We start from the raw sequence: 17,730 nt of genomic DNA, 5'->3' as shown, positions 1-17,730 counted from the left end.
ATTTGTTCGATGACAGATATGGAAGCTGAGACTTACAGGAAGGACAAGTAGTTTGTCTATGGACACAGAGTATGTAAGTAAATAGGATTCAGATGAAGACAGTTAAAATGTGGAGCCCACGCTGTTTGTGGTTTTTTAAAGATTTATTTATTTTACTTAGTTGAAAGGCACAGTTACAGAGAGAGAGAGAGAGGGAATGACAGAGAAAGAGACCTTCCATCCACTGGTTCACTCCTCAAATGGCTACAAGCAGCTGGGGCTTGAACAGGCTGAAGCCAAGGGCCAAGAATTCCCATCTGGGTCTCCCCCATATGTGGCAGGGACCCAAGCACTTGAGCATTTCCACTGTTTTCTCAGGTGCATTAGCAGGGATTAGAAGTGGAACGGCTGGGGCCAGCACTGTGGTGTAGCTGGTAAAGCCGCCGCCTGTGGTGCTGGCATCCCATATGGGCGCTGGTTCGAGTCCTGGCTGCTCTACTTCATATCCAGCTCTCTGCTATGGCCTGGAAAAACAGTAGAAGGTGGCCCAAGCATATGGGCCCCTGCACCCACGTGGGAGACCCAGAGGAAACTCCTGGCTTTGGAGCAGTGCAGCTCCGGCGTTGCGGCCAATTAGGGAGTGAACCAGCAGATGGAAGACCTCTCTTTCTCTCTCTGCCTCTCCTCCTCTCTCTGTGTAACTTTCAAATAAATAAATAAATCTTTAAAAAAAAAAAAAGGGATGTGGAATAGCTGGGATTTGAAACTGCTTATATATGATGCTTGTGTGGCAGGCAGTAGCTTAACCTGCTGTGCCACAACACTGGCCCCTGGTACCCAGCTGTTAAGCCTCTTTATACCTGATGCAATGAGAGTTAGAGGTAGAATTTGTTACAATGTGTCTGTTGTCCAAGCAGTAAGAAAAACTTGCAATTAGTATAATTAAACTTTTTCTATTCTGTGAACACATTGCAGGTTGTCGTTTTGTCGGTGACATGTCGTAGTGATCCTTTATCTTCTGTTCTCTGAACCCAGTGTTCATTGTTATTAATTACTTTGAATTACCTAAATAATAGATTTAAGTTGGAATTGGCAAACTGTAATTCATTTACTGATCTTTCCTGGTGTTCATGCCAAATCTATCCTTCCATCTATGTTTGTGAATGAAGTTGTCTTGGAACACAGGCTTTCCCGTTTGTTTCTGTGTTGTCTGTGTCTGCTCTTGGGCTCTCTTGGGCGAATTGACTACTGGTGACAGAACCACCAAGCCTAAAATATTTGATGCCTGGCTCTTTACTGAAAATGTTTGCTATATTCTGGTTTAGAGCCTTAAATGTTTACGTTAGTAGTATTTTGAATGATTGTTTTTTGGTGATGAGAGAGTAAGAAGAATTTGACTTTGTTTCCTCAGGGTTTAGAAATAGTCTTCCGAGTAGGATTAGCGCTTCTTCAAATGAATCAGGCAGAACTAATGCAACTTGACATGGAAGGTATGTTACAGGTAAGTCAGTTCATGATTTCTTAAATGTCTTTAGATTTTGCTACTGGTTAGTTAATAACAAATGGCACTGAGTAGTTCTTGTGTTTCTCTTTTGTTGCGTCTTAGCACTTTCAGAAGGTCATTCCACATCAGTTTGATGGTGGTCCAGACAAACTCATCCAAGCAGCTTACCAAGTCAAATACAACTCAAAAAAAATGAAAAAGTAAGGACTTTTTGTTTTCATTTTTAGCAATGGAGATTTGTTAAAGCATAAGGGAAATTCATGGAAGTAGAAAAAATATTCTGGTGATAAGTGGTTTTTTCCTCCTTCAACTATAGAACTATATTATTTTGTGATATGGTTTCAGGATAACATGAAGTTGATGTTAGAGTGTCATACTAGTTTTCTTTTTTTTTTTTAAGATTTATTTTTATTTTTTACTTGAGAGTCAGAGTTACACAGAGAGAGGAGAGGCACAGAAAGAGAGAGAGGTCTTCCATCTGCTGTTTCACTCCCCAGTTGGCCACAACAGCCAGAGCTGCGCCGATCCGAAGCCAAGAGCCAGGAGCTTCCTCCGGGTCTCCCACGTGGGTGCACGGGCCCAAGCACTTGGGCCATCCTCCACTGCTTTCCCAGGCCATAGCTGAGAGCTGCATCGGAAGTAGAGCAGCCGGGACTAGAACCAGTGCCCATATGGGATGCCGGTGCCTCAGGCCAGGGCATTAACCCACTGCGCCACAGCGCCGGCCCCATCATACTAGTTTTAGTAGTGGTACATAGGACTACTGTGTACTCCCTTTATTATTATTTTTTCAACCTTTATTTAGTAAATATAAATTTCCAAAGTACAACTTTTGGATTATAGCGGCTTTCCCCACCCTAACTTCCCTCCCACCCGCAACCATCTCATCTCCCACTCCCTCTCCCATCCCATTCTTCATCAAGACTCATTTTCAATTATCTTTATATACAGAAGATCATCTTAGTACATACTAAGTAAAGATTTCAACAGACTGCACCCACACAGACACACAAAGTAGAGAGTACTGTTTGAGTAGTAGTTTTACCGTTAATTCACATAGTACAACACATTAAGGACACAGATCCTACATGGGGAGTAAGTACACAGTGACTCCCGTTATTGATTTAACAATTGACACTATTATTTATGACGTCAGTGATCACCCGAGGCTCTTGTCATGAGCTGCCAAGGCTATGGAAGCCTCTTGAGTTCATAAACTCCAATCTTACTTAGACAAGGCCATAATCAAAGTGGAAGTTCTCGCCTCCCTTCAGAGAAAGGTAATGTGTACTCCCTTTAAAATTCCCCTTTTAGTTTCCACACTGACTGGAGTTAGGAGCTTGGTATAGGTATAGGTGCTATTATTTTAAGAGCCACTTTTATGATGTAGTCCTGTTCATTGCATTTATTACCTCCCGAGTATCGTTTAACTTCAAGATGAGATTTGCATAACCAATAAGATAATGAGGTATGGATTGAGAACTTAAAGCTTTTGTTTATTCTGTGTTACAGTCCACTGAAGCTTTTCTTAGTTTGTATTTTATAACGTTCAAGATAAACTGTTGTGGCTCATTAATTTTACTTTTAAATAGGATAAGTATATTTATGAAGTATGATAGCTATTTTTTTTTTTAAGATTTATTTTATTTGAAAGAGTTACAGAGAGAGGTAGAGACAGAGAGAGAGAGGTCTTCTATCCGATGGTTCACTCCCCAAATGGTCGCAATGGCAGAGCTGAGCTGATCTGAAGCCAAGAGCCAGGAGCTTATTCCTGGTTTTCCATGTAAGCCCAGGAGCCCAAGCACTCCCATTCCCATATTGCATCCAACACCATGACACAAGATTTCCAAAAAAACTGGGTGCAGTCTGTTGAAATCTTTACTTAGTATATACTAAGTTGATCTTCTGTATATAAAGGTAATTGAAAATGAACCTTGATCAAGAATGGAATGGGAGAGGGAGTGGGGGATGTGATGGTTGCGGGTGGCGGTTTTCTCAAGCCATTAACAGGGAGTTGGATCGGAAGTGGAGCAGCCGGGACTCGAACTGGTGCCCATATGGAATGCTGGCACTGCAAGCCAGGGCTTTAACCCACTGTGCCATAGTACTGGCCCCATCTATTATTCTTTTAGCACTCAGTACTTAGTAGTTCTGAACCTTGTGGGTTGGTCCCTGTCTAGGCTTGCTGCTCCTAGTTCTTTTCTCTACATGAGAAGGAATTCAAGGAATAAACATAGATAAAGCTGAGCAGGAAAGCAAGGTTTAATTACATGCAAAGCAAAAGTGCACATTCAGGAAGGAGTGAGGGCAAACTCAGGAGAGAGAAGTGTAATCAATAAGGTTCAGGGGCATCCTTTTATGCCAACTGGAGGCATAAAGGATGGTTCTGTTACAGCTGGAGTATAGCATTGGTTCTTGTCCCATGCTGAAAAGGAATTTTCCATGCAGACATGAGAGTGAGCAGAAGTGAAGGCCTCCAAGGCAGGAGCTACTCCTGCTGCTTTCAAGTGCAGGCTTGTCACACAGAAAGTCACCCAGGGAAGAAAGGGTCATGGGAATACACACTTTTGATTGGTCTTTGTAGGTAGGGGTTAATAGCCACTCAAGGAGATAGTCAGGGAGCCCAGGGTAGAAATTATTGTCCAATCAGGCAGCACTGGTTTCATTGCTTGTTATCAGGGTCAGGGAGGCATCAGTGGGCTATCTCTAGCAAATACCCAGGTTTTATGATGAAGCTGTGTGTGGCTAAAGGCCGTTCCCAGCGTTTTTTTGTTTGTTTGTTTTCATTTTAAAGGGACCTTGTCCACCTTTTCCATTCTAACAGGGCCCTTACCTAACTGCCTCTCAGCCCATCTAACTCCTCATAGTTCTGGGGCAGGGCCTAATCAAATATTCAAAGGAAATGGAGTTACAGGGCAAGGCTTGAGGACTACTCATTTCCTTGGTCGTTTTTTAGGAAATTTTGTGACATGGTGTTGGATGCATGATGGGAATGGGAGTGTTGGCTATGGTAAGTTTATTATAACAACCTAAAAGTCATTGTAGGGACACAGCCTGCAGCCATATTGAATATTTTTAGCTGGCACTGGCTCTAAGTTGCAACATTGTAGATAGAACCTGTTTCACTATACAAACAGGCAGGGAAGACTGGGCGCTACACAGAAGAGGGGTTTGGGCAGTACATGGAAAAAAAAAAAAAAACCTGCTCTGTTCTGTAATAGATAAAAACCTCAAGGAATCATGCCAATTTTTGCATCTTTGTAAAACTACATTTAAATCATACTAGCCAAAAAGAGAATTTATTACACTTTAAAAATGTGATAGAGAATTAGTTTCCTTAACCTTGATAACTGATTTTGTTTTATACCTTATCAGTACAATCTAGTTCTGAATTTTCACTTATTTCCTTATCAAACTGCTGACCCTCTAGTTATTTCACTCCCTTACTCATACTGTCCCTGTTCTACTTTATCAAAATCGCTGGTCTGATGTCTAATGGCCCTCCTATGGTCTAAGTAAGTAAGCCTCCTCTGACCTTTTGTGTCCTGCACTCATATGGCCAAGTGTTTCTGCATAGTAACATTGACAACAGTAAGTTACCTTTCCAGTGTCCTTCCATGTGTATTTATGCTGGGTACTCTCTTGTACTCCACAGTGATTATTTCAAACTATAGCATTCTTCCCAAGCTCCTTGTCCTCTCTCTGCCACACCTAACTCTTAGAGGATTACCTTATTCTTAACTCATCATCCATCATTTTCAGACTTCCTGAACTTTCTATTTTCCAGCATATGAGCTTAGTCAAATTTCTTTTCTTCCCGTTTCAGAGTATAGTATTTTATTCCATTATAAGTAGCCAATTCAGAATACAGGATGTTATTCATTCCCATCTCTTCTAGATCCTTGCTCCATCAATTTCCCTTCTGTTCTTTATTTCCAACCCCTCTCTTTGCCTTACTTTACTCTTTTTCTTTTTCCTTTTTAAAAAAAGACTTCATTTGTTTGAAAGAGTTACAAAGAGAGAGGGAACAGCAGACAAAGAGAGAGAGAGAGAGAGAGAGAGAGAGATCTTCCACCTGCTAGTTCACTCCCAAAATGGATGCAAAGGCCAGTACTTGGCCAGGCCGAAGGCAGGAGTTTCCTCCTGGTCTCCCATGTGGGTGCAGAGGCCCAACCACTTGGGCCATCTTCCACTGCTTTCCCAGGCATGTTAGCAGGGAGCTGGATTGGAAGTGGAACAGTTGGGGCTCAAACTGGCCAGCACCCAAATGGGATGCCAGCGCGCTGCAGGTGATGGCTTAACCCGTTGTACTGCCATGCATGCTCCTGTTTTATTTTTTTCAATCTAAGAAAGTAGTTTTGAGTTCTGACTTAGAAGCAACAAAACGAAGCCTTCCTTGTTGTACACTTCCATTTTCTTTTTATGCTGCTTAACCGTGAAGGAAAGAATAGTTTATATTCCTTAGCTTCACATCATATTTTTTAAAATATTTATTTATTTATTTGAAAGAGTTACAGAGAGAGAGGGAGAGACGGAGAAAGATAGATCTTCCATCTGGTGGTTCACTCCCCAAATGGCTGCAATGGCTGGAGCTGGACCAATAGGAAGTCAGGAGCCAGGAGCTTCCTCTGAGCACTTGGCACTTGGGCCTCTTCCACCCTCCCAGGCCATCAGCAGTACATCTTCCTTGTACCCACGTGGTACAAGGGCCCAAGGACTTGGGCCATCTTCTACTGCTTTGCCAGGCTATAGGAGAGAGCTGGATTGGAAGTGGAGCACCTGGGACTCGAACTGGCACCTATATGGGATGCTGGCACTGCAGACCAGGACTTCAACTTGCTGCACCTCAGTGCTGGCCCTTGTATATTTTCTTATCTCTTCTTTCTGTTCGAATCCTGCTGTGTTTTCCATTTTTTTTACACAGTGCTCAATATATTACTCTAATCTCTGGTTTCCCCTCTGTGCTATAGAGCAGTAGAAATTGTTACTTCTATCTGATGGTTTTTGTACTCATTATTCACTCTCCCTCTGTCTCTCCTTCCTCCTTCTGTCTTTCCTGGTATCTAGCAATCACTAGATTAAGTTATTAAGATCTAATTTCAGATCAACTTTGTTTTTTTAACTCCTATATGAAAGAGAATGTAACAGTATCTGCCTTTCTGTGCCTGGCTTATTTCATTTTACATATTGTTCTTCCGTTCTATCCATTCTGCTGCAAATGTAAGGGTTTCTTTAATTTTTAAAATTTATTTGAAAGGTAGAGTTAAGAGAGAGGGAAGGGGAAAGGGAGGGAAGAGAGAGAGAGAGAGAGAGAGAGAGAGAGAGACGGAGAAGGAGAGGGAGATATCTTCCATCTACTTGTTCACTCCCCAAATAGCTTCAAAGGCTGGGCCAGGCTGAAGCCAGGAGCCTGCATGGGTCTTCCATGTGAGTGCATGGTCCCAAGGACTTGTGCCATCTTCCGCCGCTTTCCCAGGCACATTAGTAGGCAGCTGGATCAGAAGTGGAGCAGCCAGAACAGAAACCAGCACCCACGTGGGATGCCGGCATCATAGGCAGTGGTTTAACTCCAACACTGGTCCCTGCAAGTATAAAGGTTTCATTCTTTGCTATGGCTGAATAATATTCTAATTATTTTGTTTTTGTTTACTTATTTTCATTTTATATAAAAGGCAGAAAGACAAATCTTTCATGCTCTTGTTTACTTCCCAAATGCCTGCAGCAGCCAGGGCTGGGCCAGGTTGAAGCCAGGAGCCCAGGACACTGTCTCATGTGGGTGGCAGGGACCCAAGTACTGAGCCAGCACGTGCTTCCTCCCATGGTGTGCATCATCAGGAACCCAGACTGGAAGCGGAGGCAGGACTCAAACCCAGGCACTGGGATATGAAATGTAGGCACTCCTAGCAGCATCTTAACCACTATGCCAAACACCTGCCCTATCTAATCATTATTTTAATGCTCAGGTACTCTCAATTTTGGCTGGCAGGAGCCCTGTTAAGATGGAATCTCTGTCCTTTCAAACTTCCTTTTAATCTCTAAATACTCACTTGTTTTCACATAGAAAAGATGTCCTAGCCTCATTATGTACATTATAGTTTCTAATATATATATTCGAAACTAAAGGCTGAGTGTAAAGGGCCATTCTTATGTAGGATATTATAGTTTTTAGGAACTTTCAATGGACAAATTGGAAAATAAGCATGTCATCTTAGCAGTGTCTCAGCCATTTTCTTTTTCTTTTCTTTTTTTTTATTTTTTATTTATTTTTTTTTACAGGCAGAGTGGATAGTGTGAGAGAGAGACAGAGAGAAACGTCTTCCTTTTTGCCGTTGGTTCACCCTCCAATGGCCGCTGTGGCTGGCGCATCGTGCTGATCCAAAGCCAGGAGCCAGGTGCTTCTCCTGGTCTCCCATGGGGTACAGGGCCCAAGGACTTGGGCCATCCTCCACTGCCTTCCCAGGCCATAGCACAGAGCTGGCCTGGAAGAGGGGCAACCGGGATAGAATCCGGCGCCCCAACCAGGACTAGAACCCGGTGTGCCAGCGCCGCAAGGCGGAGGATTAGCCTATTAAGCCATGGCGCCAGCCTCAGCCATTTTCTTAACCTCCTGTAGTTTGGAATCTGCCCTTACTCTGTATTATGGCATTTTGCATTAGTATGATGAAGTGACTAAGGCTGGATACTTTATGAAGAAAACAGATTAATTTAGCTTATAGTTGTCGAGTTCCAGGTTCTGCATGTGGTGATCTCTTGCTGGCACAGTCCCAAGCCAGTACAGTGCCTCGCATGGCAGTAGATGGGGAGTGTATATGTTTGTCCCTTCTGGTCTCTCTTGCTCCTCCTATAAAGCCACCAGTATTCAATGATGGGGGTACCACTCTGATGACCTGTCCCATCCTTATTATCTCCCAGAGGCCATACATCTAAACACCATATTTAGATTAAGCTTTTCTCTCTCTTTTTAAAGACTTAATTTAGTCATTTTTACATTATTGGAAAGGGAGAGAGACACTCAGGGGTCTTCCGTCTGCTGATTGACTCCCCGAAATGTACATAATTGCCAGCACTGGGCCAGGCCTAAGACAGGAGCCTGGAAATCCATCTGGGTTTCCCATGTGTGGTAGGCACCCAAGTACTTGAACCATCATCTGCCACCACCCAGGATGCTTAACCAGGACGCTTGATCAGAAGTGCAGGAGCTGGGACTTAATCTGTTCCCCCAGATACACATATGAGTGTCACAGGCAGCATCTTAACCTCTGCAGTTGCTGGTCCATTTCCAACCTCTTAATACCTCACAGTGGGGATTAAGTTTCAACCCACAAACCCTTGGAGGCACAAATAAGCTGTCTCCAAACTGAAATACTCTTCCACTAAATTTACTTGAAATCTTTCTTCATATTTATTTATTCAGATATACTTCTTGAGTACCCAGTATGCTTACATTATTCTAGGTGCTAGCAATAAAATATTGGTATGCTTTCTCAAGAAGCTTTCATTCTCACACCTGTGTGGTGAGGCAGGAATTAAACAAAACCACCTGTCAGGTGGTGATAAGTGCAGCGAAGTAAGAGAATCTCAGTACATAGACTAGACAGTGACAGGTGTGTGTGTTTAAGATTTATTTGTTTATTTTTAATTTTTTTTTATTTTTATTTTTTGACAGGCAGAGTGGACAGTGAGAGAGAGACAGAGAGAAAGGTCTTCCTTTTGCCATTGGTTCACCCTCAATGGCCGCCGTGGCTGGCGCGCTGCGGCCGGCGCACCGCGCTGATCCGATGGCAGGAGCCAGGTGCTTCTCCTGGTCTCCCATGGGGTGCAGGGCCCAAGCACTTGGGCCATCCTCCACTGCCCTCCCGGGCCACAGCAGAGAGCTGGCCTGGAAGAGGGGCAACCAGGACAGGATCGGTGCCCCGACCGGGACTAGAACCCGGTGTGCCGGCGCCGCAAGGCGGAGGATTAGCCTGTTAAGCCATGGTGCCGGCCTAGATTTATTTATTTATTTTGAAAGCATTACAGAGAGAGAGGGTGAGATAGAGAGAGAGAGAGATCGTCCATCCACTGATTCACTCCCCAGATGACCTCAATGGCCAGGGCTGGGCCAGGTCAAAGCCAGCAGCCAGCAGCCAGTAGCTTCATTTGGGTCTCCCATGAGGGTAGCTGGGGCCCAAGCACTTGGGCCATCTTCTGCAGCCATTCCCAGGAACATTAGCAGAGAACTGGATGGGAAGTGGAGCAGCTAGAACTGGAACCCAGTGTCCATATGGATGCTGCTGTTGCAGGTGGTAGTTTTAACCTACCACCCCACAATGCTGGCCCCTTGTTCCTTTTTAAATAGGGTAATGGGCAAAGGCCTTTGTCAGAGTGACTTTTAAGATGACCTGGTAGAAGAGGCAGCACATAATTTGAAGATCTCTTTAGACATAAACAGTGAACATTTCAAAGGTGCAGAGGCAGGAGTGTGTTCCGTTTATTTGACAAATGTCAGTGCGGTCAGGAGCACATTGGGCCAAGAGAAAAGAGGTAGGAGATAAGTTAGAGGGGAAAAAGGTGGTCTTGTTGCTCATAGCATGGCTTTTGAGTAAGTGCACATGATCTTTTAGCAAAATCACATTGGCTGCTTTTTTAAGAATAAACAGTGGAGGGGCTGGCACTGTTACATAGTGGGTAAAGCCGCTGCCTGCCATGCCATCATCCCATATGGGCACCAGTTTGAGACCCAGATGCTCCACTTCCGATCCAGCTCTCTGCTATGGCCTGGGAAAACAGTAGAAGATGGCCCAAGTCCTTGGGCCCCTGCATCCATGTGGGAGACCCTGAAGAAGCTCCTGGCTCTTTGCTTCAGATCGCCCCGGTTCTGGCCATTGCAGCCATTTGGGGAGTGAACCAGCAGATGGAAGCTCTCTCTCTCTCTCTCTCTCTCTGCCTCTGCCTCTGCCTCTGCCTCTGCCTCTCTGTAACACTGCCTTTCAAATACATAAGTAAGTTTTTAAAAAAAATAAACAGTAGAGGGGCTGGGATCAGGGTAGATTCAGGGAGAGAAGTTAGCGAGCTATTGTGCTATTCCAGGCAAGAGAAGTAGAAAAACCTGGCCTAAGGATGGGAGCAATTGAGATATTAAGAAGAAATTGTTTCCCAGTTAGCAGCAGTTGGTTTTATTCCTGATCATATTTGATATGTTAACTTTGGATATGGATGGTCACCTCCTCTTTATGTGTTATTGAGAGCTGAGGAGAGGGAGGGAGCGTGTACTTGCATCTGCTGATTTCTCCCCATGTCCATAATGGCCAGGACTGGGACAACTGAAGCCAGGAACTCAATCTAGGTCACCCACCTGGGATGGCAGCTATCATTTGACTGGATGGAACCCAGGCACTCTGTTAGGGGATGAGCGCATCCTAAGTGGTGGTTTAACTGCTGTGCCAAATGCCTTATCCTAAAAAACCTTTTAGAAGTCTTTAAAATGTCTATGAGGCAACATTTGTTTAGCAGGTATATGACCAAGAAAATATAATGATCACTGACATGGTGGGGTTGGAGGATGGTAGAGGGGGAAGTTTTAGGTTGTTCTCTGAAGGAGTTGACACTGGAGTACACTTTTGAAGACCCTTGTTTCTAATTGCTAGTGTTAGGTGATGACCATGACAGAAGGCTCCTGTTGATGTGGGACTGCAGAAATGAGGAGACACCAAATATATAGAATGAGGTCCAGCAGTGAGTGTGCCGTGAAGGAAACAGAGCAGAATGAGAGACATAGAACAGTGGGTCTCTGTTTCAGAGAGGACACTCAGAGATAGGACTACCATTTGAGCCAACACCTGGGAGAAGTGGGAGTAGGTACTAAGATTGGTGAAAATGTATTCCACAATGATCTACAAGGGTGGAGACTGAAAGAAAATTACGATTGAAATGTTAAAGGAACCGTAAGAAAGCTAGTGTGAAATACTTTAGGCAAATAGAAGTGTGGTGGGCAGTGAAGTCAGGAACATGGTAGGGTGTTTACATCTGTGCTATCTGCCACCTACGTGTGGTTTTGTAGATGAGAAGTAATGAAATATAACTGAAGATTGTTTCTGTCAGTTACATTAGCCACATTTCAAGTGCTCATTAGTCATTCAGATTTCAAGTGCTTATTAGTAGCCAGAGACTACTGTATCAGACAGCATAGACATAGCATGTTTTCTTTTTTAAAAAAGATTTATTTACTTTTTTTGAAAGAGTTACAAAGAGGGAGAGACAAAAAGAGAGGGTCAGAGAGAAGGGTCTCCCATTCCTTCGTTCACTTCCCAAATGGCTGCAATGGCCTGGCTTGGGCCAGGCTGAAGCCAGGAGCTTGGAGCTTCGTCCGGGTCTCCCACGTGGGTGGCAGGGACCCAAGCACTTGGGCCACCTTCTGCTGCTTTCTCAGGAAGCTAGATTGGAAGTGGAACATCCAGAACTTGAACTGGTTCTCATATGGGAAGCTGGTGTCACAGGCCACAGCTTATCCCGCTGTGCCTAAACACTGGCTCCAAGCATCTTTTCATCATTGTTAAAAGGTCTGTTGGGTATTCTTAGCCTCCTCATGGCCCAGAATTTATTCTGAGGAGAAACCATTAGAGAATTTTGAGAAAGCGACATGATCTGGTTTTTAAAGTTTCACTCTTTACTGTCTAATACTAGAGGTTGGCCTAGTGCAGTGAATAGGGACACTTTAAGTAGAGGGTGGTATGTACAAAAGCCCACAGGTTTCTTTCCAGTATGCAGGTTACAAGAGATGAGTCTTAGCCTTTGACTGTTTTGTTGTAATTTTAATTCTTTTGACCCTTTAGACTTATAAAAAAGTTACAAATGTAGTAAAAGAAACTTACACTTTTTACCCAGATTCACCAGTTGTTGACATTTTGCCCCCACTTACTTTATTATTCTGACCCATATATGAATAATAATGATGATAATGTATATAGGTAATTATAAATAAAATCCATGTCCATTTTGGGAGGATCTGTAGAAGAGTAAGTTGAGATATTTGTACCCTGTTTTCTAAAATGCTCAAATACTTCCTAACTACAAAGTTTTATATCTATCTATCTATCTATATATATAACTAGATATGATAATATTATTTAACCCTTAGCACATATTAAGATTTTATCATCTGGCCAGCGCCGTGGCTTAACAAGCTAATCCTCTGCCTTGCGGCGCTGGCACACCGGGTTCTAGTCCCGGTTGGGGCGCCGGATTCTATCCCAGTTGCCCCTCTTCCAGGCTAGCTCTCTGCTATGGCCTGGGAAGGCAGTGGAGGATGGCCCTAGTCCTTGGGCCCTGTACCCGCATGGGAGACCAGGAGAAGTACCTGGCTCCTGGCTTCGGATCAGTGAGATGCGCCAGCCACAGCGGCCATTGGAGGGTGAACCAACAGCAAAAAGGAAGACCTTTCTCTGTCTCTGTCTCTCTCTCACACTATCCACTCTGCCTGTCAAAAAAAAAAAAAAAAAAAAAAGATTTTATCATCTGTCACAATAATATCCTTTAAAGTTCTCTCTTCTGCTCCCACTCACCACCCTCTGAGCCCCTGGTCCAGGTCTTCTCCAGGATTGTGTATTTGATTGAGTTTGGTCTCCTTAAATCTGAATGGTCTGAAGCCTTTCTTTTTGCTTCTTGACCTTGATATAGTTGAAGAGTGTATAGATGAGTTATTTTGTAGAAAACCTGAAGTTTGAGTTTTTCTAAAGTTTGCTCCTGATAAATTAAGGTTGTAAATTTTTGGCAGCTGTATTGATGATGGTTTATCTTCTCAGTTCACCATAGGATAGAGAATTTCCTTGTTTTGCCAAAGTGGGGAATCTTTTTACTGCCAAGGCCCATTTGGATATTTATAACATGATTTGCTGGCCATGCAAAATTGCCAGTTGAAAATTAGCCTGCTACAGATTTATTGAATTTTGAGTCCCCCTGTGGTTGCCTTAGCAGGGCCAGACCAAGTGATTTCACAGGCTGTATATGGCCTGAGGGCCGGATGTTTCCCATCCCTGTTGTAGGGCAATAAAATGTCACAGGCTTATCTTCTACCTTCTATTTTTCTACTTAGGAATAAGTCATTTCTCCAATGAACTTTGAATATTTTTGTAAGCCCTTAGAATTCAGTCTGAAGGTCATTGGTAGCCACTGAAATACTGTAATTCTACAGTGCCATGGTCCAAATTCACATTTTTTAAATTTTTTCTATTTAGTAAATATAAATTTCCAAATTACAGTTTATGGATTACAATGGCTCCCCCCCCCCCATAATTTCCCTCCCACTCACACCCCTCCCCTTTCCCGCTCCCTCTCCCATTCCATTCACATCAAGATTCATTTTCAATTATCTTTATATACAGAAGATCGATTCAGTATATACTAAGTAAAGATTTCATCAGTTTGTACCCACACAGAAACACAAAATGTAAAATACTGTTTCAGTACTAGTTATAGCATTACTTCACATTGGACAACACATTAACGACAGATCCCACATGAGAAGTAAGTACACAGTGACTCCTGTTGTTGATTTAACAATTTGACACTCTAGTAATCTCCCTAGGCTCTAGTCATGAGTTGCCAAGGCTATGGAAGCCTTTTGAGTTCGCCGACTTTGATGTTATTCCGATAGGGTCATAGTCAAAGTGGAAGTTCTCTCCTCCTTTCAGAGAAAGGTACCTCCTTCTTTGATGGCCCCGTTCTTTCCACTGGGATCTCACTCGCAGAGATCTTTCAGTTAGGTCTTTTTTTTTTTTTTTTTTTTTTTTTCCCCCAGAGTGTCTTGGCTTTCCATGCCTACAAAATACTCTCATGGGCTCTTGAGCCAGATCCAAATGCCTTAAGGGCTGCTTCTGAGGCCAGAGTGTTATTTAGGACATCTGCCATTCTATGAGTCTGCTGTGTATCTTGCTTCCCATGTTGGATCGTTCTCTCCCTTTTTTATTCTATCATATATCTATCATATATCATACATCATATTCTATCATATCTATCATATATCTATTCATTTTTAAAAAGACCACTCTGTGAGTTGAGCATTTGGTGCAGTGGTTAAGATGCCACTTGGGATGCCTACATCCTATAATTTGAGTACCTGGATTTGGGTTCTGGCTTCACTTCCAATTCCAGCTTCCTAGTAATGCATACCCTGGGAGACAGCAGTGATGGCTCAGGTGGTTGAATCTCTGCCAATCACATGGGATACCTAGATTGAGTTCTAGGCTCCTGACTTCAGCCTGGCACAGCCCTGACTATTGCAAGCATTTGGAGTAGTGAACTAACTTTGTCTCTGACTTTCAAAAAAAAAAAAGACCACTTGATAGTAGTGTGCAGGAAAAGTTCTGGTGTTGGTGTGAAACTAGCAGTAGAGAGAACAATTATAGTGATTTAGACAAGCTACAATTAAGGCTCAGAAACACTGTCAGTGAAGTGACTTCACAGCAGAGAAGCCTGACAAACACTGACCTCAGCAGTGATGGCCTGCTGGTAGTTTGTACTTTACATATGACTAATGAGAATGGCACTTGCTGCTGTGGTCTTTTTTCCTCCCAAAGATCTGTAACCCTGGTATAATCTTGAGGAAAACAGGAGACCAAAAAAAAAAAAAAAAAAAGGACTTTTATTAGAGGGGCAGTCCACAAAATACCTAACCAGTACTCCTTAAAACTGTCAAGGTCATTATAAAGTCTGAAAAACTGTCACAGCGGAAAGGAACCTAAGGAGATATGACTACTAAGTGTTATTTGTGTTATCGTGGAGTAGTAGAAGGACAGTAGGAAGAAAACATAAGGAAATCTGTATGAAGTATGGGCTTTAGTTAACGATATGTATTAACATGTCTCATTAATTGTAATAATATACCATACTATTGTAACATGTTAGTAATAGGGGAAACTGGGACAGAGTAGATGGAAACTTTGTACTGCCTTCACAATCTTTTTGTAAATCTGAAACTATTCCCCTAAAAAAGTTTATTAAAAAGCAGTGTCAGTGAACGTGAAGTAGTAATAATGGATTTCAGAGCCCTGTGTTTCGGAGGTTGAATTGAACACAGTTGTTGACTGAGTTGAGAGGCAAGCATTAAGTGATGACTCCTAACATGTTTACGTGTATGCATGAGTAATGATGACATTTTCACATAATACATAATGGTAACTTCTTCAGAGTAGTCATTTTTGAAGGCCATAAGCTTATTTAACAGTACAGCCATTGTTCAAAGTGTTTTTTTGCTCTTTAGATATCTTTTATAAATTCTTGTGGATGTCTTATACTCTTTTTAAGATATATATTACAGGGGCTGATGTTGTGGCCTAGTGGACTGAGCTGCCATCTGTATCATTGGCATCCCATATAGGTGCCTGTTCAAGTCCCAGCTGCTCCACTTGGATGCAGCTCTCCACTAATGTGCCTGAGAAAGTAGCGGAAGATGGCCCAAGTGTTTGGGTCTCTGAACCCATGTGGGAGACCTGGAAGAAGCTCCTGGCTTCAGCCTGGCTCTGCCCTGGCTGTTGCGGCCATGTAGGGAGTGAACCAGAATGTAGAAGATGTGTTTCTCTCTGTCGGTGTGTGTGTGTGTGTGTGTGTGTTCCCTTCTGTTTCTGCAACTCTGCCTTTCAAATAAATAAATCTTTAAAAAATTATTTTTTAAAGTTATACATTAGTGAGAGAGGGATAGTAGTATAGTAGTCAGTGGTGTATTAGGCTGAGTTTCTCAACATTTTCTGAACCCCAAAATGGGTATAACAACCTCTATTAAGAAGTTGTGAGTTAAGCAAGATTATGCATATAGTAAATAGGTTTTTGTCCTTTGAGGAAGAATTTAACTTTTAAATGCTGCTGAAAGTTACTTGGGACTTCACCTGGTTAATATTTGAAATAAACCTGGCTGAAAGCAAAATTTTAAAAAAAATTGGTGGGAATAATTTTTATGTGTCCTATACATTTTTTAAAGATTTATTTATTTATTTGAAAGTCAGAGTTACACAGAGAGAGAAGGAAAGGCAGAGAAGAGGGGGGGGGGGTGGGGAGGGAGGGAGGAAGATATCTTCCATCTGCTGGTTCACTCCCCAGTTGGCCGCAATGGCTGGAGCTGTGCATATCTGAAACCAGGAGCCAGGAGCTTCTTCCAGGTCACCTACACAGGTGAGAGGCCCAAGCACTTCGGCCATCTTCTGCTTTCCCAAGCCATAGCAGAAAGCTGGATCAGAAATAGAGCAGCTGGGACTTGGAACAGGCACCCATATGGTATACTGGCACTGTAGGCGGCAGCTTTACCCACTATGCCACAGCTCCTGCCCCATCCAATACATTTTTTTTCTAAAGATTTATTTATTTATTTGAAAGTCAGAGTTACACAGAGAGAAAAAGAGAGGCAGAGATATATATAGAGAGAGGTCTTCCATCTGCTGGTTCACTCCCCAGATGGCTGCAACGGCTGGAGCTGTGCTGATCTGAAGCTAGGAGCTTCTTCCAGGTCTCCCACACAGGTGCAGGGGCCCAAGGACTTGGGCCATCTTCCACTGCTTTCCCAGGCCATAGCAGAGAGCTGGATCGGAAGTGGAGCAGCTGGGTCTCAAACCAGCACCCATAAGGGATGCCGGCACTTCAGGCCAGGGCCTTAACCTGCTGTGCCACAGCCCCGGCCCTGTCCAATGCATTTTTTAAAGACAATTTTAAACTTAACTGTAGAGTTGCAACAGTAATACATTGCATTTATTTGTCATGTGTTACTCCCTTCTAATCAGTAACATTTCTTCCATCTTTCCTATCTTTCATAACATTGATAATTCTTTTTTTTAATTAATTATTTATTTATTTTTATTTTTGATAGGCAGAGTGGACAGTGAGAGAGAGAGAGAGAGACAGAGAGAAAGGTCTTCCTTTGCCGTTGGTTCACCCTCCAATGGCCACTGCGGCTGGCGCGCTGTGGCCGGCGCACCGCGCTGCTCTGAAGGCAGGAGCTGGGTGCCCATCCTGGTCTCCCATGGGGTGCAGGACCCAACCACTTGGGCCATCTTCCACTGCACTCCCAGGCCATAGCAGAGAGCTGGCCTGGAAGAGGAGCAACTGGGACAGAATCCGGCACCCCTACCGGGACTAGAACCTGGTGTGCCGGCGCCGCTAGGTGGAAGATTAGCCTGTTGAGCCACGGTGCCGGCCATCATAACATTGATAATTCTAAAAGGAGTTTGTCAGTTATTTTGTAGGATGTCTTTCAACTTGGGTTCATTTGATGCTTTCTTGTAATT

At 43.2% G+C, this 17,730-nt stretch overlaps 1 protein-coding gene across 4 annotated transcripts in view; it reads left to right on the top strand.

Annotated features, from left to right (window-relative positions):
* The window catches only part of EVI5 (ecotropic viral integration site 5), a 232,658-nt gene that overhangs the window by 88,957 nt on the left and 125,971 nt on the right, over positions 1–17,730 (top strand). For all 4 annotated transcript variants that reach the window (XM_062191739.1, XM_062191738.1, XM_062191740.1 and 1 more), the window contains exons 8-9: positions 1,391–1,480; positions 1,586–1,683. In XM_062191739.1, the coding sequence (XP_062047723.1) occupies positions 1,391–1,480; positions 1,586–1,683 (188 nt within the window). The remainder of the gene's footprint in view (positions 1–1,390; positions 1,481–1,585; positions 1,684–17,730) is intronic.

Source organism: Lepus europaeus, chromosome 5, assembly GCF_033115175.1.
Source record: "Lepus europaeus isolate LE1 chromosome 5, mLepTim1.pri, whole genome shotgun sequence".
Lineage (NCBI taxonomy): Eukaryota > Metazoa > Chordata > Mammalia > Lagomorpha > Leporidae > Lepus > Lepus europaeus.
The sequence above is the reverse complement of the archived record's forward strand: the minus strand, read 5'-3'. Positions and strand labels throughout refer to the sequence as shown.